The 18475-nt window shown below is 55.8% G+C and overlaps 9 protein-coding genes across 9 annotated transcripts; 3 read left to right on the forward strand and 6 right to left on the reverse strand.

Annotated features, from left to right (window-relative positions):
- Window positions 1–1741: 1741 nt before the first annotated feature.
- Window positions 1742–4252, forward strand: PG985_010328 (Trans-sialidase; the record flags this gene model as incomplete). Its single annotated transcript, XM_066830096.1, has 1 exon — window positions 1742–4252. One exon carries the CDS (start codon window positions 1742–1744, stop codon window positions 4250–4252), a length of 2511 nt encoding a protein of 836 aa, XP_066682486.1.
- A 760-nt stretch (window positions 4253–5012) lies between these two features.
- PG985_010329 (uncharacterized protein) lies at window positions 5013–6358 on the reverse strand (the record flags this gene model as incomplete). The annotated part of the gene is made up of 2 exons (XM_066830097.1): window positions 5013–6079; window positions 6109–6358. The coding sequence occupies 2 exons, from the start codon at window positions 6356–6358 to the stop codon at window positions 5013–5015; spliced, it is 1317 nt and encodes a 438-aa protein (XP_066682487.1).
- A 1570-nt stretch (window positions 6359–7928) lies between these two features.
- PG985_010330 (uncharacterized protein) lies at window positions 7929–8336 on the forward strand (the record flags this gene model as incomplete). Its single annotated transcript, XM_066830098.1, has 1 exon — window positions 7929–8336. The coding sequence occupies one exon, from the start codon at window positions 7929–7931 to the stop codon at window positions 8334–8336; it is 408 nt and encodes a 135-aa protein (XP_066682488.1).
- Window positions 8337–8657: 321 nt separating this feature from the next.
- PG985_010331 (uncharacterized protein) lies at window positions 8658–9314 on the reverse strand (the record flags this gene model as incomplete). Its single annotated transcript, XM_066830099.1, has 1 exon — window positions 8658–9314. One exon carries the CDS (start codon window positions 9312–9314, stop codon window positions 8658–8660), a length of 657 nt encoding a protein of 218 aa, XP_066682489.1.
- An 836-nt stretch (window positions 9315–10150) lies between these two features.
- PG985_010332 (uncharacterized protein) lies at window positions 10151–10864 on the reverse strand (the record flags this gene model as incomplete). Its single annotated transcript, XM_066830100.1, has 1 exon — window positions 10151–10864. One exon carries the CDS (start codon window positions 10862–10864, stop codon window positions 10151–10153), a length of 714 nt encoding a protein of 237 aa, XP_066682490.1.
- Window positions 10865–12668: 1804 nt separating this feature from the next.
- On the reverse strand, window positions 12669–13293 carry PG985_010333 (uncharacterized protein; the record flags this gene model as incomplete). Its single annotated transcript, XM_066830101.1, has 2 exons — window positions 12669–13159; window positions 13254–13293. The coding sequence occupies 2 exons, from the start codon at window positions 13291–13293 to the stop codon at window positions 12669–12671; spliced, it is 531 nt and encodes a 176-aa protein (XP_066682491.1).
- A 22-nt stretch (window positions 13294–13315) lies between these two features.
- On the reverse strand, window positions 13316–13663 carry PG985_010334 (uncharacterized protein; the record flags this gene model as incomplete). Its single annotated transcript, XM_066830102.1, has 1 exon — window positions 13316–13663. The coding sequence occupies one exon, from the start codon at window positions 13661–13663 to the stop codon at window positions 13316–13318; it is 348 nt and encodes a 115-aa protein (XP_066682492.1).
- An 848-nt stretch (window positions 13664–14511) lies between these two features.
- On the forward strand, window positions 14512–15210 carry PG985_010335 (uncharacterized protein; the record flags this gene model as incomplete). The annotated part of the gene is made up of 1 exon (XM_066830103.1): window positions 14512–15210. The coding sequence occupies one exon, from the start codon at window positions 14512–14514 to the stop codon at window positions 15208–15210; it is 699 nt and encodes a 232-aa protein (XP_066682493.1).
- A 16-nt stretch (window positions 15211–15226) lies between these two features.
- Window positions 15227–18147, reverse strand: PG985_010336 (salivary secreted peptide; the record flags this gene model as incomplete). Its single annotated transcript, XM_066830104.1, has 3 exons — window positions 15227–15572; window positions 15683–15770; window positions 15873–18147. The coding sequence occupies 3 exons, from the start codon at window positions 18145–18147 to the stop codon at window positions 15227–15229; spliced, it is 2709 nt and encodes a 902-aa protein (XP_066682494.1).
- Between the last annotated feature and the right edge of the window lie 328 nt (window positions 18148–18475).

Below are 18475 nucleotides of genomic sequence, written 5' to 3' on the forward strand. Positions count from 1 at the left end.
ATTTCGTGTCATTGGACGGGTGTCACCATCATCATTTGTGTCGCTGTTGAACAGAACCGAACATCGTGGACCGTTGGGATTCGTCCCGGCCTACATACGACGACGACTCAGACGCGTTTCCAAAGATTGTGTGTGTGTGTGCCGCTTTTCTGTGCGCGTATCACCCAATACTCTGCAGGTGATAGTTGATGTACGGAGTACTTTGCGGAGCGAATGTAACAGCAACCCTCCCTCCTCCAGTATGCACGAGATCGAACTCGACGGGTCCAGGCCCGCTGCGAGGGAGGGAAGCCAGCTATGCAATCTGTCTGTTGGCGACAAGTCATATTAATGCGTTGACCAATGCCTGCCAGGCGGAAGGTTGGGAAAGCAAGGTGTTGTTATTTCGTATAGAGGAACGGGCTTGTTTGCTTTTGAGAGCGTTCCATGCATAGAAGCACCAATGAATCCGAGGTGCCCATCCTCCATACCACACCAGCTAGGAGCTCACCCACTTGCGGTACTAGTCTTTGGGGATGGGATGAACCGGCCTGAAAGCTGAAAGAAAATCAATAGATCTACCACGAGCTACCCTTCTAAAACCGTAAACACCATATTAACTAGAAGAAGCGACCTTGGTGTACCTATCTCGGATACCTGCCTTTGCCTGGCCCTGGTATCGAAGCTGTCTAGAGCACTGTCCTGCATGCTCACCGGGTTTAATTTCGTCAAAAAGATCAGCTCCCACACACCACATGGCAGTGGTGGTGGTGGCCGCAATGCAGCTGAAGCTCTTGGCTGAAGTGCTGACAGTGAGCGGGAGCAGCCACTTGGTGTGGGTGGGGCAGGGCGCCGCTTGGTGCCTTAGCGGCCCAAGTTTCAACCAATTCAGAGTGTGGTTGGCCTGCGCTGCAACTGCCATAGGCTGCCCACTCCTGTGTCAACACCCCTCCCCGCCGCTAGATATTTTTTTTTACTACTCGTCCCTCGCAGCAAACGAAGTAAACAGAGAGGCCCCTCTCCCCCCAAGCGACCAAGCGACAAGCGACTCCAGTCACTTCCAAACCGGATCTCCATACTAAACGACCGAACCGACTCCATTTCGGTTCGACACCGCAATTTTGCTCGTCAATCTCGCCATGTCTTCTGGTACCTCACCGTTCTTTCTGTTTGCTCTTCTTCACTCGTCAGAGATTTACTAGAAGGATCAACAGCACCAGAAAATTCCTGCATCTTTTCTTTGCATCGTCGCATTTGCATTCTGCTTTGTTGGGCGTTGGTTTATTCCCTTGGTGTTTGGATCGTCGTCGAACTGCTTCCACTTCCCAGTTTTATCGTACCCGGTAAGTTACGTGATGCGTGGTCTGTGAGTTGAGTTCTTCCAGGTTCTGGTAGACACATGCAGACCGGGACATGATCACCTCAAACCCCCCTGCCCACTGAAACTCCCCTGCCCATGTCGAAATAGGTGGCCTCGGCTTCCCGTCGACGTTTGAAGGAAGAAAAACTCCTCTTTCCCTCCCGTGGCTTTCTACAAACCTCCAAAACATAGACAACTGACGCCTCTCTTTTTCTTACAGCACACGACGTTACGACAAACCCTGATGGCCGATTCAAGATACCCCTCGATATTCCGACCCTCTGTCTTCTGTAATTAGAGCATTGCGTTGCGTTGCGTTGCGCTGCCTTCCCGCGCACATAATCCTGTTCTTCGACTTCTCTCTTTCTGGACACGAGGCTACCGGTAGTCTGCTCGCGCAAGATGGACGGCCCTCCACCGCCTCCGCCGCCTCATGGCTCCAACCCCAGGACCACCAGCTCCGGCGCAGGCAGTCCCAATATGCCTCCCGGGAAATACGACATTTTCATTATACCTCCACACTCGTCCGGCTCCGGCTTCCTGTACCTGCCATCCTTGAAGCCCAATGTCAACAGCTTTGCCGCTGGCTTTGCTTCGGCCCTGGTTCTCGTCGTGATCTTCCAGAGCATGGCGCCGGCGTTCAAGACGTGGTGGAGCACCTTTCAAGGCATGGGCCAAATGGGTATGATGCTGCTTACCATAGGAGTCGGAGTTGGCGCCTGGGTGCTTGGAAGAACACAGAATGGCCCTGGCGCTGGAGCGGGTTTCGGAGGAAGCGCCGGTAGCGATTGGCATACTGGTCCGGGTGCTGGTTCCTTCAATGGAGCTGGAGCGGGTCCTATGCCCAATGGTGCGCCTCCGCCACCCCCACCGCACGGCGGCCACCGGTCATCGTCCTCGCACTCGGGACCACCACCCGGATCTCACGGAGGTGAGAATCCCAAGAACTCCTGGCAAGAACGTCCTCAAGCTGAGGAACCACAACAGGACGACGCGCCTAAACCCGAGGAACCCAAACCCAAGGAGCCAAAACCCGATGAACCTAAACCCGAGCCCGACGGGCACAAGAATGCGTGGGAGAAGGCTCGAGAAGAGACTCGGCAGAAAGAGGAGGAGCGGAAAGCCAGGGAGGCCGAGCAAAAACGAAAAGAAGAAAAAGCGAAGCGACTCCGGGAGCTTCGCGAAAAGGAAACGAAAGAAAGGTTGAAGCGGGAGAAGGCAGCAAGAGAAAAGGCCGAGGCTGAAGCTAAGGAAAGGGCTAAACGAGAACAAGCCGCAAGAGAAAAGGCGGAGGCGGAGGCTAGGGAACGGGCAAAGCGAGAGCAAGCCGCAAGGGAAAAGGCTGAGGCGGAGGTTCGCGCGGCAAAAGAGAAGGCCGAAGCTGCCGCCAAGGCCGCGAAGGAGAAGGCTGAAGCGGAGGCCAAGGCAGCAAAGGAGAAGGCCGACGCGGAAGCAAAGGCGGCGAAGGAGAAAGCCGAAGCCGAGGCCAAGGCCAAGGCGATCCGCGAACAAGAACAGAAGGAGAAAGAAGAAAAGGAAAAGATCCAACGCGAGAAGGAGGAGGCCACCAAGGCCCGAGCAATCCGAGAAGCGCGCCTGCGCGAAGCTCGAGAACGAGAATTGCGCGAACGTCTCGAACGGGAGAAGGCGCTCCGCGAGAAACTCGAAAGAGAGGCCCTGGAGAGGGAGGCGCAGCGGCTCAATGATGAAGCAGTCAAACGCATTAAGGAGGCGGCTGCTCAACGGGCCAGAGAGCAGGCCCAGAGAGAAGCCAATGAGGCCACCGAGAAGCGAATCAGGGAGGAGGCTGAGAAGCGCGCCAAGGAGCAAGCCGAGAAGCTCGTCCGAGAGGCGGCTATCCGAGAGGCGGCCGAGAAACGCGTCAAAGAGGCGGCCGAGCAACGTGCGAAGGAGGAGGCCGAGAAGAAAGCCAAGGCCGAGACCATCAGAAAGAGCACATACGCCTTCTCCTCGGTCGGCGAGAAGACCAACCCCTGGCCCAACGGCAGACCGCCGTCGCAGCCAGCTTCTCCCGCCCCTTCCGCCCCTCCCAGCGCTGCTCCCAGCTCTGCCAAACGCCCGCCGCCGCCTCCTACAGCCAAGACGACCGAGGGCGATGGAAGCGAATACTCTTACCGGCCCTACGATACGCCCAAGCAGCACAACCGGCGGAGATCGGGCGAAACCGTCTTCACGGAGTCGTCCTACGCATATTCCCAATCAACCTCGCGCACATCGCCTCCGCCCTCGGAACGTGGCGCATACTCGACCAAGGACCCGGATAAGATCGTGATCAAGGCTGTGTACTGCTTCATGAACCAATTCGCCAAGACGCCCGCGTCGCAGCTGTTCTCGGGGCAGGGTACGGTGACGGATGGCTTGATTCTGCGCATCACCACCGAAGGCCTGTTCATCGATGACGATGTGCGTGGCGTACCGCAACGCGAGTGGGATGTTAAGGCCTGGACGCTCAAGCTCATGGAGGTATGGTGCTCTTCGCATGACTTCGCCACACCCGTGGCCGCCCCTGCCCCTGCGCCCAAAGGCAAGCAACGCGCACGCATGGATCGCGGCCTGCCCAAGGTCCTCACCGGTGATGAAGCCGACACCTTTCTCACAAACATGCTACAAACCTGTAAGAACGATTGCCGCATGTGCCCACACGGCGATGGTGCCTCGACCTACTCGCGCCAGTCAGGCGAGTTCCGTCAGCAGGGGCTCCACGTCCTGCGCGCCAACATCCGAGACCAGGAGGGTAAGCGGTACATGTTCGTCCTCGGTGAGGAGGAGGGCTGGAAGGTGTCGCTTGGACTTCAGAGGCTTCGCCGCGGTACTCAAGTGCGCCAACTCGGTGTCCAGGCCATGTCGGTCCCGGAAGCGCGCAGCACTTTGGAGCTGCTTGGATGGAGTTAAGCGACTGCGTGGGATCTGACTTGCAGACGACGCGGCGGCGCTGGGCTCGATTTATACTGCGCGCGCAGTGGAACCGAGTCTTGGTCAAACGTGTTGTGTCTGGCTAGGGAATGCTGCGATACCCCCCACTTTGGCATTCCAGAGCACGATGCAACATGCGATGTGGATTGGATGGCCCGGCCTGCCTTTTTGGCAACCCTCACGACTCTCTCTTTGGAACTTCTCGGAAGGCTGATATGTAATTGGTGTTGGTGGCATGCTATGTTGCATATAGAGTGCTGAAGAATCATGGTCGCAAGATTGAATGAAGAGATGAAGAAATTAAACACACATTACACATTCCAAGTCTTACTCAACTATGCATCGTGATATGTTAAGATTTGGTTCATAATTATCGTATTGATGTAATATGTAGAGTAAACGCCGGCAAACCAACTCCTTCTTTCGCCCCCCTTCGGGCCATGGTTCCCGTCCGTCTATATGCATCTTTTTGCCGGCCAAGTGTTGATTTATTATCTCGTGTTTGTAGAGTAACAACAGAAGAAGTTGGGCAAAATACAGACAGGACGAAGCAGGTGTGTGTTCAAGAAGACCATATCAACCCCAATCCACGCCCGCCCCCTAGATTAATTGAAAAGAAGTGAAAACAAAAGTGGCCAAAAAGAGGTTGTGTGTTTCATTAATTCATTTCGGTCCTCATATCTCTCGTCTCATCTCTCGTTCCTTCTTTGTTTTCTTTTTCTTCTTTTTCAATTATTTTTTATTTCTCGCCGCCGAACAGGCTGAATCGGAACCGGCTCTTCTTGCCCTGCTGCGAGGAGCGGCCGAAGGACTGCTGGCTCATGATGCGGCGGCTCTCGGGCCGGCGCTGCTGGTAGCCGTCGTCCTCGTCGTCGTAGTCGTCCTCGTCCATGTCGTCGTCCATGTGGCGGTTGTCGTGCTGCGAGTTGTGGACCGAGGGCCGGCCCATGGCGGGCCCGCCGTTTTGGCCGCCGCCGCCTCCTTGCTGCTGGTTGAGGAGGGCTTGCTGCTGCTGCAGCTCGCGCGTCGTGGGGGGCCCGTTGTTGGTCGTGGCCGTCGCGGCGTGGCGCATGCCGGGCAGGGGCGGCGCGTCCCCGCGCAGGGCGCGCTCGACGTCGGCGTACTGCCGGCGGTAGTCGTCGTGCTTGGACTTGAACTCGGCGTGGCGGGACTCGGCCTCGGCCTTGCGGGCCTGCAGCAGGGCGATCTCGGCGTCGAGCCGCGAGATGGTGTCCTCCTCAGACGTCATGAAGCCGAGGTACTCGGTCACCTTGCTCTCGAGCGGCGACAGCACGCAGTCCATGACGCTCGGCGACTTGAGGCGCTGGATGGCGGCGCCCATGGCCGCCCCCGCGGCGGTGTTGTTGCGGGCCAGCGGGCGGCCGTCGCCGCTCGAGTTGGAGTCGGAGGAGACGGGGCGGCCTTGCTGCTGCTGCGCCGCCGGTTGAGGGGGGTGGGCGCCGCTGCCGCCGCGCCAGGGGGCGTTGGCGCTGGGGGAGTCGCTCGAGGGCGAGCGGGGGCCGCCCGGTAGGGGCTTGCGGGCGCCCGCGGGGCTGGCGCCGTGCTGCTGCTGCTGTTGCTGCAGTTGTTGCTCACGCAGCTGCTGCTGGCGGCGTTCCTTCTCGCGCTGCTCTCGGTGCTTGTCGACTAGCATCTCCTCGGACCGGCTGCCGCTGCCATAAGAAGGGGGCCGTGACCGCATCTGGGCGCCGCCGGTGCCGCGCGTGACGGGCGGGCGGCTCTGGTCTGGGCCGTTGATGGGGATGGGGCCGCGCTGCATGTTGGGGCTTCCGCTCTGCATGGCGGCTGCCGAGTTTGAGTTGGGGGCGGGCCACCGCCACTGCCGCCGCGGTTGCTGTCCAGGAAGTCGTAGAAGTCGTCGTGGCTGTCGAACTTGTTGTTGTTGTTGCTGGCGGTGACGGGTCGGCTGTTGCTGTTGTACTGGGCCTGGTGGGCCTGAGCTTGCATGACCGCGAGCTTCTCGAAGTCGCGGGGGGAGTGGTAGGAGGGCGGGAGGACGGGCTTGGAGGAGGCGGTGGTGGGCGAGTGCATCCCTGGGAAAGGGTACTGGACCGCGGCGCTCATGGGGGCGGCGGGAGTTCCGTCCCTTTTTAAGAATGCGTATGTAATGTAATGCAGTCCGGTGTAAGGTCAAAAAAGTATATTGGTGGGGTTGCTTGGTGAGCTGGCACACAGCAGCAGAAGTGGGATGAGTTGTTGAAAATGGAAACAATTCCAGGAACAAAGGTGGGTTCCGAGAGTCTGAGCTGCTGCAGGTACCTCCCGATTGAGTCTGTAGCAATTGGATCGTCAATCGAATTGAGTGGTGATGAGTATTACTTCAATTAGGTCTAGGGTCCATTCATGGGTCTCAAGCAACAGAGAGTGAGATCAAAAAAGAAGATTAAAGAAGAGAGGAAGAACTGTCGTGGTCCATCGGCAGATCGCCTTCGGGGAACCGGTGAAATACGCAGCTCTCTAAACGGGAGGTTGGTGTGTCGGAATAGCAGGCGGCTGGGGATGCAATGGCCCTGGCACCTGGGCCCCCAAGTCTGGTCTGGCAGAGCCTAGGGGGGAACGACCCGAACACAAGGCCCCAATGCAAAGGTGGTGCTGATCTCTCTCCCAATCTCAATCCCCACCCGCCTATTACTTACTTGCCTTTGTGTTCCCCCCTTTGGCCCCCCTCCCCAGCCCTCCGATTTCTGGCCCCGAGCTAATGCCCATATCGATGTATCTCTTGCAGGATGCATGGCATCTACTACCCCGGCAGTCTCGTATTGATTGCAGATAGAACATGACCAGTCGGATCTCACGTTTATCGTGTTATCGGTCGGGCGGCTGCAGCTCCAGCGGGCGTCGTTTGATGATGCCCATCCAAGAAATAAGAGTGTCCGTCCACGCACGCTCTCCCGCTCGCTTCCCCCCGAATTGCTTAGTGCGCGCCTCTTTTTTTGCCCGTGGCTGGGGGGATTGGCGATCAATTGATTTGGCCAAGGAAGGCACGGTTAGGAGCCTGGACCCCACCACACAGCTAAAAGCAACCTAACTCCCAAGCTCTACCAGCTACTTGGCACATAGCACACAAACTACCGCAACGTCCTGAAACCTGCCTTGCTCCTGAGACCGACGTCATACAGATATACTCGTTGCGAACACGAGTTCCAGTGTATTAGACTTCGAGGTGCCTGACGATCGTTACCTCTTCGATTTCTAGCTTCTAGCTTACTTGATCGAAGCAATCGGCTGGCGGAGATGGGGGTGCCGCAGCGTACCAGCCACACCGCTAGCTCGGATTCCCTTCTAACCGCCGAAGTGGCTTGCTCGCGTTGGACAATGATGGCCTTGATATAAAGCCACCGCCATGTCTCTTGCACAACAAGTCCGTACCGTTCTTTTATTGGCCCATGCATCGTAGTATGTCGGCGGTCGCCCCAGCGATGGTCACTGGCCAGCAGCGACCTGACACGCGGTCTGGAGAAGCAAACATGTGGCGCTCTAGTATGGTAGGGGCTTAGAGATATAGCAGGAGGTGTTTGCTGGCTTTGACGGCTACCTACCTTCAGGTAAATACGGGGATGCCTGCTACCTATTCTATTGCCAGACTGGTTGGTTCACGCGAATTGTTCTACATGTCTTGTCAAGTCTGTTCGCCATGCTTCCCATGCGACTACTAATATCCGCGACCCCCCTGAAGCTTCATGTCCGCAATGCCGCACCTCCAGGACAAAACGTATTGTCAATCAGGATCTTCTCTCGATGGTATCATACAGTGGACCAGCGGTACACCGCGCTTCCTCTGCCCAAGGAACCGCCCAGGCCGCAATCCGGCGAGGAACGGGCCGTCGAAATAGCGGTTAAGGTGTTTGTGAGTACGGCTATAGGCATTTTCTGGCTTTCGGTAGAGTCGAAAATGCTAAGCCCAGAGGAGAGGAAGAGAGTTGCCGAGCGCAGGAAGCAAATGGCGCAGGATTCCGCCAACAAAGGGGCTCCTTCTTCCCCGAAGCCGACTGCCCAAGCTCGATCCGGCGAAAGAGAAGAACCCGTCACAAGGGTTGCATGAAGACTTCATCCTCGACCCTGTCAGTCACATATGGCCAATCTATCCCATCGCCATGGGTTTGCACCATATGCTGTTATACATCACAGTGACTGCAGTATCTCACATCACGTCTGCGGACCTAAATCCCGATAATTGGTGTATTGTTACGAATGCCTACGATTAACTTACCTGCCGATTCCTTTTTTCTTCGCCGTTGGTGGAGCCTAATCATCACGCTTCACCCGGCTCTCTCAACACTCATACATCGCTGTCTATGGTCAGTAAAATGAACAATTCCTGGGCTCTCACCTCATTGGCCCCCGGGCTTTACTGGTCAGGCGCCTAGAACATCTCATAGGCAATAGACACGCGAGGAGCCACGACCGAGCCGAGAGAATACTCCTTGTCCGCCTCCAGCTTGGCCTTGTCCGCCTTACTCAAGTCCCACGAAGTCTTGACGAGAACGGTTGCGTACGTGGCGTCGGGCTCCATCTCCTGCAGCTTGACCCTCGCCCTCACGAGGGGGTCGGCGACCTCGAACTCGCCGGCGGCGGGGTACTCGGGCCTCAGCCGGGGAAACTCGGGCGCCGTCTCGACGAACTCGATGCGGCGGACCTTGTCGGCGTTCTCGGGGGCCCGGTACCTCTCCAGCGCCTCCTCGGCGTCCTCGGTCTCCAGGAAGGTGACGTAGGCGTAGCCCGCGATCTTGCCTGTGTCGGCGTTGAGGGGCATGGAGAAGTCGATGACGCTGCCGTACGGCGTGAACCAGCTGCGGACCGTGCTGGCGGTCACCGTTTCGGACGTCGGGAGCACGCGCACGGTCAGGAGGTCGTGCTCGGGCTGGCCGGCTTGGTGCCAGACGTTGGCCATCGCCTCCAGGCGGTCGCGCAGGGCGGTCTGCAGGTCGTCGGCGAAGCTGGCGCGGATCTCGTCGCGCTGCTTGTCGGCGAGGACCGGGAGGCCGGTGCGGGCGGAGTCGGGGGTGTAGTATGAAGGCATGATGACTTGAGTTGCGTGGTGTCTTGGGATCTTGTGTAGTTATTGTAGTTTATGCTTGAGGATGGATGGTTGGTCTCCAGGAAAAGGATGGGGATTGTACTGAGGTAGAGGAGAATCAGACGCTGTATATATACCAGTGCGGAAGAGCATACGAAATTGTCAACAATAGGGCTGTTCCCTGCACAACGGCTTTGTTCGTGAAACAGACTTCAGGTTTAAACAAAGAACGCAAGAAAGGTGTTGTTGCGTCCATGTTGGTAAAAACAATATTCTGTTCGCCTTTTGGTTTGTGCCAGTGATATTTGATGCGAATCGAAGAGTAGGGGAGAAACATAGGCAGTTGGCCATTACTCTGTTTGTATCAACATCGTATCAGCTCCTGGATCCCAAAGAGCTCAAATCTTTTCGGAAGTATCAACCGCGAAGCTATGGCTTTTTAGTATCCTTTGTATCATGTGCTCATGCCTCAAACAAGCTGGTAAACACCACCCCGGCTTCGTCCATGTATGGATGACGCTGTTGTAAGAACAGAGGTGTACCGGGATGCAGCCAGCGTTTACAAAGGGGGAGACGTCGATTGGGGGTTCGGGTCGGCAAGAGTTACACTTACCCAAATAGGACTTTGTTCTAAAAACATAATTCGTAGCACGCGAGCCTCAGTGAAGGGGTTATCACCTTCTCCCTCGTGAAATTGCCACATCGATAGCTGGTTTACTCTTTTATTCACGACCAAGGTTCTATTGACATACACTATATTCTACTCACGTTGATATAGCGTTGCTGTCCTCTTGGCACACTGCTGCTATCCACGGATGCTAGGTGCGGGTTATAGTTACTCACTCCACTACTGCCGCCTGCTGGCTGGGCGGCTCGCATCTGTCATAGGCAAGGAAGACACGCGCCCCCAGAGTCGAGCCAAGCACCCACCTTTTCGTATCTTCCAGCTCGCGCTTCCAGCTCTCCTTGAGCTCCCACGACGTCGAAAGCACAATCGTCACGTACGTCGCCGTGGGCGCCACCGGCTGCAGCTCGACCGTAGCCCGCAGCGGCGGGTCCCGGACCACGAACTCCCCCTCGCCGGGGCACTCCAGCCCCATATCCGGCCGGTAGTCCAGCTCCGGTCGGTCGACGTCGAAGTCGACGTCCATGTCGACGTCCATGACTAGGCACTGTTCGTGGGAGCCGTCAAGGCGCTGGCGGGCCCGGACCGCGTCCAGCCGCCGTGCGAAAGTGACGAAGGCGAGACGGCGCGCCAGGCGGGGTTTACTGTCCGCGGCCTTCCAGACGCGCGTGACGGGGCCGAATGTCCCAAACAGGCTCCAAAGCCAGGCCTCCTCCGGCGTTTCGTTTATGTAGGTAACGCGCAGGGTGGAGCAAAGGTCTAAAGGCTGCGGAGGGACCTCGTCGGCCTCCGCACTCTCGGCAAGCCAGTCGAGCAGGTCGACCTCAAGAACATCTGCCCACAGGGCGGCGATCTGCTCGCGTTGGTCTTCGGTGAGGACGGGCCGGGGCGCGTTGCGCTCGGCTTCCGTGTTCCAGTACTCAGGCATGGTGGGATTCTAGTGACGTGGGCTATGATAGGTTCGGGGGTTTGGTGTGCAAAGAGTGATGACGTTTGGGAGTATTGTGCAAGAGCGAAGAATCTCGGCAATACTTTATAGAAGAGTCCTATATTGTGTACGCGGCTCTGGACAAAGACTGTACGCTGGACGATAATGGGTTTGTGGTGTGAGAGATAACGACTCTGGTCTCTCACATTTTCGTCTTTGTCAAGTCAGCCAAGGCCTTTCTCCATTCTGGTCAGAAACATCAAGTACACTGCGCGACCATAATTGATCCAGAAGACTGGCGCTTCCTCTGGTGGCCAGGTTATATGCCCTCGTTGCTCCACCGTGGGACAAAGTTCAAGGAGTTGCCTGGCCGTGGGGGAGACTGATGCCACTTGGGGTTGGGGTACCGAAGAGCTCCTTCTCAAGGCTGAGTTTCTCTAGCTGCTTGGGGCTTGTCGTGCTGGAGGGAAATGTGGAGTACACAATTGGGATGTTGGGCTTGCAAAGAATGAATTGGGTTCGGTATTTAGTCGAAGAGAAAATCAAGGGATGGAACAAGCTGAGGGTTTGAAAATCCCTTTCTTGTTTTCTGTGCTAAGGCATATTACAGCAAGTTGATTCCGCTTGAGCTAATCAAAGAACGGCTCTGATGGTTTTGGTTTAAGCCAAGCGACCCCTTCGTGCAACACCTGGGTAATGCAACGGCCTTTTACACCTAAAAGCTCTATTTTAAAAATATAATATAAAATTGAATAAAAATGGGAAAATTATAATTTTTTAATTTATAATAAATTAAATATATAATAAAGTAATATATTATATTAGAAAAAATTAAAAAAATCACTTTTATTTTTAAATAATTATTTAAAAATAGTTTTTAAATATTAAGTACTTTTCCTAATAAAATATAAGGAAAGGTACTTAATAAGAAAAATCTAAATAACTTTTTAATCTTTAATAAATAAAGACTTTTTAAATTATAAATTTATATATAACTATAAATAAAAAAAGATTTTTTAAAAAAACTTAAAGAATATTTAATTTTAAATGTTTTATTTAATATTTAAATATAAACTTTATTATTTCTTAATAAAATATAACACTTTTTATTTCTTTTTATAATAACTTTTTAAATAATTTTATTTTAAATCTTTTTTAAGCTTAAATAAGTATAATTTAGAGTTTAATTAATAAATAAGTTTTAAAATCTTTTATTTTATTAAATTAAAGGTAATATTTCTTTATTTAAGATTTATTTTATAAAATTAATATTAATTAATATAAAAGCGTATATATTATTAAAAAACTTTATTCTAACTCTTTTTATTTAAAATACTATAAATTAGTTTAAAACGTAATTTTATCTATTATTTTCGATTTTTAATTAATATTTAAAGAAGCTGTTGCGTTAAGGGGGTGTTGCGCGAGGGGGTCGCTTGGCTTATTCCTTAGAACACGACGCATGACCAGATTAAACTGGCTTTACTATTTGATTCCCTGGGCTCTCATTGTATATTTGAGCCCAAAGGAATAGTCGGGAAACCACAGGTACCAGTTTAATACAAATACTCTGCGGGTGATGACTCTGTAAATACCTGGGGTACACCTCTCGCGTGACATAGAGCCTATCAACAACGGTACTAGTAAGCTTGGTTCTGTAGCCATTAGAACTGTAATACATCTAGTGGGCCTCCTGCTTTTCATTGTTGCACGTCTTATCTAGGAACAACTTAGGAGGCGTAGGTATCCTGTTTTATCCCACCTCCTCTCCCTCCACCTATTGCGATGAATCCCCGATCGCACTTCAAAGCGAGACTTTTTCAGCCTCACTCATCGCCTCCAGCACCGCCACCGCATCCACGTCCCCTCCCCGTCCCTCGTCGCCGAGCTCCTGCCACCGCCGCTTCCAGAACCCCCAGCGCTCGAGCGAGTAGCCCCCCGCCCCGGTCCACAGCCCCTTCCCGCCGCGACCCTTGTTGAACGGCGCCACGTCGTCGAAGCCCTCGTCCAACGCACAGCTGGCATCCGGCCGGCACCCGGCGCGGCACAGACGCAGCAGCTCGGCGGCCCCGACCCGGAAAGCCAAGGCGGCGGCCGGCAGCTCGAGGGTGGCCAAGGGGTTGGCGTCGCGCTCGAGGACGTGGACTATGGGGTACGAGGCAAAGTCCATAAAGTAGTCGCTGGCGATGCGGGAATCATGCAGAGATACCAGCCGAGCAGACCAGGCTTGGGCGTTGGCCCACGTCGAGGCAGCGTCCTTTGTTTCGGGCTTATCGTAGAGCGTGTATTGGAAGGCTATGAGAGAAACAGAGAGAGTCGAAAGTCAGCGCGTGTGCTACTAGCTGGTGGGACAAGGAGGATATGGATGAAAAATGCCATCCATACATACCCATTAGATCGTCACCCCACGAATGTCCGAATCCCGGCATATCCGCCCATAGCTTATTCCCCTCATCCCCCAGCGATATACCCCCCATCCTCGTCCTCCTTGGGCTCCGGCACCTCGAGGGCGGGCAGGTTCTGCACGGCGCGGACAAGAGAGAGCAGCTGGGGCTGGTAAGGCAAGTTGGCTGCGGCCGAGTGGTTGATGAAGGTGTTGATGGCCCAGACGCCTGAGCTCATGCCCTCGGCGTCGAGACCTTGCACTCGCTCGGTCAGGCGCGCAGCGCACTCGTCGGCGCCGATTTGGCCAGACATGTAGTCTTGCACGTGCTGGACCTGCGCGGCCGAGACGAGATAGGGTGCTGGTTCTTGCTCTGGGTCCCAGGCGGGGACAAACGGGGGTTTGGACGACGCCATGATTGGAATGGATGCCCTCCGGATCTTGGGAGCTTAACTGTGTTTGTGTTGGACACGATGCGTATTATGCTTGAGGCGGTCGCGAAAAGACAATCAACATGCGTCTCTGCTACCACTTTGGGGTTGGGATTGCGCTGATGCTCTACCTATATGAGTCCATATTGGAGCGAACACGACAATGACGTCGAGGGACATGTAAGCAAAAGCAGTTGGAGCGGGCTGTGCTGGGTCATGGTGGGGTCGGCAGTGCAAACATCCATTGGACAAGAGACGACAGAATAAGCGCCAAGCGCCCAAAGGCTGATGGATCCCAGTCCGTTTTGGGGGTCCTGGTCGAATCCTGATCTATTTTAAACACCTGCATGGGGCCCCACACAATCAAGGGTCTGCACCAACAGCTCTATCCAAGCCACTTCCTTCCAAATAGCCGAGCCAGGAACGCGGAATTTCATTAGTAACTACGAAGGATCTATGAATACAGACTTGCTTCTTTTGTGTCGAGGTAAGCACGATGCTTGTAATACTGTATACGTTTTAGGTGTCTCTGCCTTGTGCCGCACTGCGCCCACCGAAAGACCAATTATGACGATGATTACATTACTATATCTGATGTGGTTCGAAATGTAGATATCGGTGCTGTTGGTATAGTAATAGAATGTTTGAAGAATGCCTATAAGACTACCGCTCTGCCATCTGTAGTTTGCCTTCATTCCAGACATCATCACCATCAGCATCAACAACATCATCATTGACACAATCGCCTTCATCTCACTACCATCAACATCAAAAACATTATCATTGACACCATCACCTTCACCTTCTAAGCCAGTAACCAGTCTACCGACACCATGAAGTTCCAGCTTTTGAACGTTGCCCTGGCCGCTTGCGTTGCCCTCGCATCGGCCCTTCCTGTCTCTGACACCGACAGCCCCCTGCAAAAGCGAGCCGTCACCATCTCGAACGAGGGCAGCATTCCCAAGCAAGCCCAGTGCGGCGCCAGTAAGTACCTCCCTATCCCCTTCTCATCAAGCAAGCTCTGCGGGCGTCCGGCTAACCCCTCCCACCCAAAACAAAGAGATCAAGTACAGCAAGAAGGAGATCATCGCAGCCCTGCAAAAAGGCGGCGACGCCACCAAGGCCGGCACCACGGTCGGCGACCGCTACCCCTTCCCCATCAAGGACCCCGGCAACCTGCCCGGCCTCCCCTTCACCCCGCCGAGCCCCCCTCGCCCCCGCCCGTGCCCGAGATCCCCGACATCCCCGACATCCCCACCCCCCCGGGCGTGCCAGGTTTCCGCCGAAGTCTCCCCGACGACGACGACGACGCCGGCGACAGCCTGCCCGGCCTCGCCGCCAGGAACTCCAAGGCGCTCCAGCACTTCCCCATGAAGAACGGCAAGTCGGCGTACAACGGCGGCAAGGTCAAGGACGAGCGCGTCATGTACTGGATGGACAAGGGCGACGACTCGCTCGAGTACGCCGGCCTGTGGACGCACGAGGGCGCCCCCGCCAAGGGCCAGTTCGTCAAGTGCACCGAGACCTTCTAAACTCCCCCGCCCCATCTTACGGCTGGTAGACGGACACGTCGTCGAACGCGATCGTGTAGGTGTTCCAGTCCAGCGGGGACTCGAGCTGGAACTGCACGGTGGTGGAGGCGAAGGTGTCGCCGGTCGCCGAGGCCGGGACGGTGAAGGGGTACGGCCCGTAGCCCTGGGCGCCGGTGCCGTACAGGGGCAGCTGCGCCACGTTCTGCCCCTGGACCGAGACGAGCAGGAAGACAGGGGCCTCGGTCTGGCGGTGGACCGTGAAGGTCAGCTCGTAGTTGGCGCCCGGGCAGACGGTGATGGTTTGGGACAGGACGGGCATGCTGAACTGGGATTCGTAGTTGTTGTTGCCGGTCGAGATGGATCTATTAGAGGAAAGGGAAACACGGTCATTACCTCCACACTGTAACATATTGCGTTGATACTTAAGAAAAGAGAAAACGAGAAAAAAAAAAAGAAAAAAAAAAAGACTTACGCTGTTTTTCCGCTGTAATCGATGGTGATAGGCTGGAACCCGCCGATGGTATCGGGATTGAACTGCCACGGCGGGGCGTTGCCGGCATCTACCATGGTGTCTAATTATTCGAGTTCATCCACCGTTAGCCAATACCGTAATTTGTAAATCAAGTACTCAAGGGAAAGGGGAAGTCAGAGTAATAACGTACCGAAACCGCCGTTCTTGACCGCGTCCGTCGGGAGACACTGCGGCGGCCCGGTCGAGGTGGGCGCCGCGTCGGGATCGACGCACTGCCCCTGGAAGCAGTAGCCGGTGGCGCAGACGTTGCCGCAGCCGCCGCAGTTGCGGGGGTGGTTCTTGGTGTTGACGCAGGTGTTGTTGCACGTCTCGTCATCACACACACAGTGCGCGCCGCTGCAGTGCGTCTTGTAGGGGCAGCGGTTGCCGCAGCCGCCGCAGTTCTGGCTGTCGTTCTGGATGTCCGCGGTGCAGACGCAGCGGCCCGCCTGGCAGTGGAACTGGTAGCCCGTCGCGCAGGTGACGCCGCAGGCGCCGCAGTTGGCGTCGTCGTAGGCGTGGGAATTGCAGTTGCCGTTGCAGAGGGGCTGGAGAGCGCCGCCGCCCAGGTCGCAGTAGGCGCCGCAGCGGTCGGCGGCGGCGTCGCGGAAGGCCTCGGCGCCCTTGTAGGTCGTCACGACCCAGGCGTAGAACTGGGCCTCCTTCTCGCACAGGGCGCGCCGGATGGGGGACCAGAACCACGAGTACTGCGGGCAGGCCGTGTTGTGCATGCAGTCGTAGAAGGCCGAGTTGCACTTCTCCCACGTGCCCGGCGCGCAGTACTGCTCGTGGCACAGCTCCACCTGCCCGCCCTGGCAGTTGTCGTAGCAGTAGTCGTGCATGTCGCAGCAGTGCCCGAAGTTCAGCTGCGGGATCCACGAGCTCGTCGACCCGGACCCGCACCCGTTGTACGTCATGGGCCGTACGTGGTCCCGGGGTCGCGAGACCAGGTTGGGCGGGTACGAGGGGACGCGCGGCAGCTGGCCTTCGTGGTAGTTGGCGTCCCGGGCCAGCAGGCTGTGGTTGGGGGTAGACGCATAGCGCGCATGTCGCTTGGTGGGGATCGAGTCCGAGGCCGCGACGTTGGGTTGGTACCCAGGCGGCGTCGAGTCGGGAACCAGCAGGACCATGGTGTCGTCGGTGGGAGCCCCAACAACCAATCGGGTGCGGACGCCATCCGGAGACACTTCCCAAGTGTAGACGGTCTGGGACGCGTCGCTGATGACCATGCGGCCGTCGCAGGAAAAGCTGAAGATGCTAGTGATCAGTCCGTCGCTGTCCGGGGTCTGTCCCTCGGTGCTGTGGTTGGTCGTGCGCATCTCCATGGTGCTGGGGTTCCACGCCACATACACCGTGGCCCCGTTTTCGTCGGTGGTGATGAGATCGTAGAACCCAGGCGTGCCGCCCTCAGTGAGCTCCTGGAAATGATAGTCCGGGAGGTTGTTGAAGAACGCCTCGTTGGCTGCGCCTGCCACGGGATCCTCTGGCGCATTGGGATCTGTGGGCGGCTGGCTGGGGAAGTCGGCAACGGTTAGGTTTTTGATGATGCCGTTCTTGGGAATTAGCATATCACCCTTGTTGGTTTGGATCTTGAAGGCCATGTCGAAGTTGCTTGCATCCACCAGGCAGGATGGAGTGGGGGTCTGGGTGATTTCGTAGACCTGAGTTGTCGTGGGCGTAGCTGAGCCCTCCACGGTAGATGTGAAAACCACAGGTAGTTCGATCTCGTAGAAGGTGTAGTCTGCCTTATCGAAAGTGGATGCGTCCGGATCACTCTCGGTCGTAGTGGAAGGGGGGATCGATGTAGCGACAGTCACGGTGTCTGTCGGGGTTGGCTCGGCCTCGCCGCCAGACGAAGTTGAAGTGGAATCCGATGCACCGGACTCCGTGGCTGTCGGGGTCGGGTCCGACGCAGTAGTGTCGGATGGTGAGTCCGTGACCGTCGCATCCGAAGATGATGCGGTCGAACTGGCTCCGTCCGTGCTCGTTGACGAGTCCAAGGTGACGGTGATGCTCTCAGTAGAAGACGACGAGGCCATGTCAGAAAGGATCGCCGAGAGAGTTGCCGACAGCGACTCCGGCAGATCCGTAACAGACGCTGAGGCCGAGATCCCATCTTCGGTGGCCGTCGTCGATGTTGGCGTCGAATCCGTGTTGGAGTCCAGGCTGCCTGTCGAGGACGAGGCAGTCTCAGCCGTGGCCGATGAGGATGTCACAGACGCGATGACAGAGCCTGCAGACGAAGCCGAGCTGGCAGCATCCGAGGTCGAGGACGCCGGGTAAGCAGTCCCCGAGCTGGGAGCCGAGTTGGACGACAGTCCCACACTGTTTGTGTTGTGGCGGCACTTGGATGCCTCGACGCCGCCCACCGTGGCCGCGGAGGCCATCAGCAGGCGCAACAATACTGTCGAAACAGGCGCGTTCATCTTGTCTACCAAAGAGCGGATCAGTCCGAGGACAACGAGATGCTTGTCTCAGGAACGAAGGTCCGCGTCGGTGTCAATGGCACCTTTTATAAGACGCGGCCTTTAGTCGCAGCCATTTCCCCTTTTTGGGTAATGGTATAGTCACTAACGCCAGGCACAAGGCCGGCGCGTCTAGAATGTGGCAATCGCAATGAAAACAAGCATTACCAAAAGCTTAGCCTAGAGAGATAGAGAAATTGGCATTCGGACTAATAGTCATCTAGCCTTAGAAATTCACAGCCTTGACGGGCTGGAGTGTGAATAGTCGAACTCGTGGCGAGCTGAACTG

Source organism: Apiospora marii (assembly GCF_038362585.1).
Source record: "Apiospora marii strain CBS 49790 chromosome Unknown utg000006l_segment0_segment0, whole genome shotgun sequence".
Taxonomy (NCBI): domain Eukaryota; kingdom Fungi; phylum Ascomycota; class Sordariomycetes; order Amphisphaeriales; family Apiosporaceae; genus Apiospora; species Apiospora marii.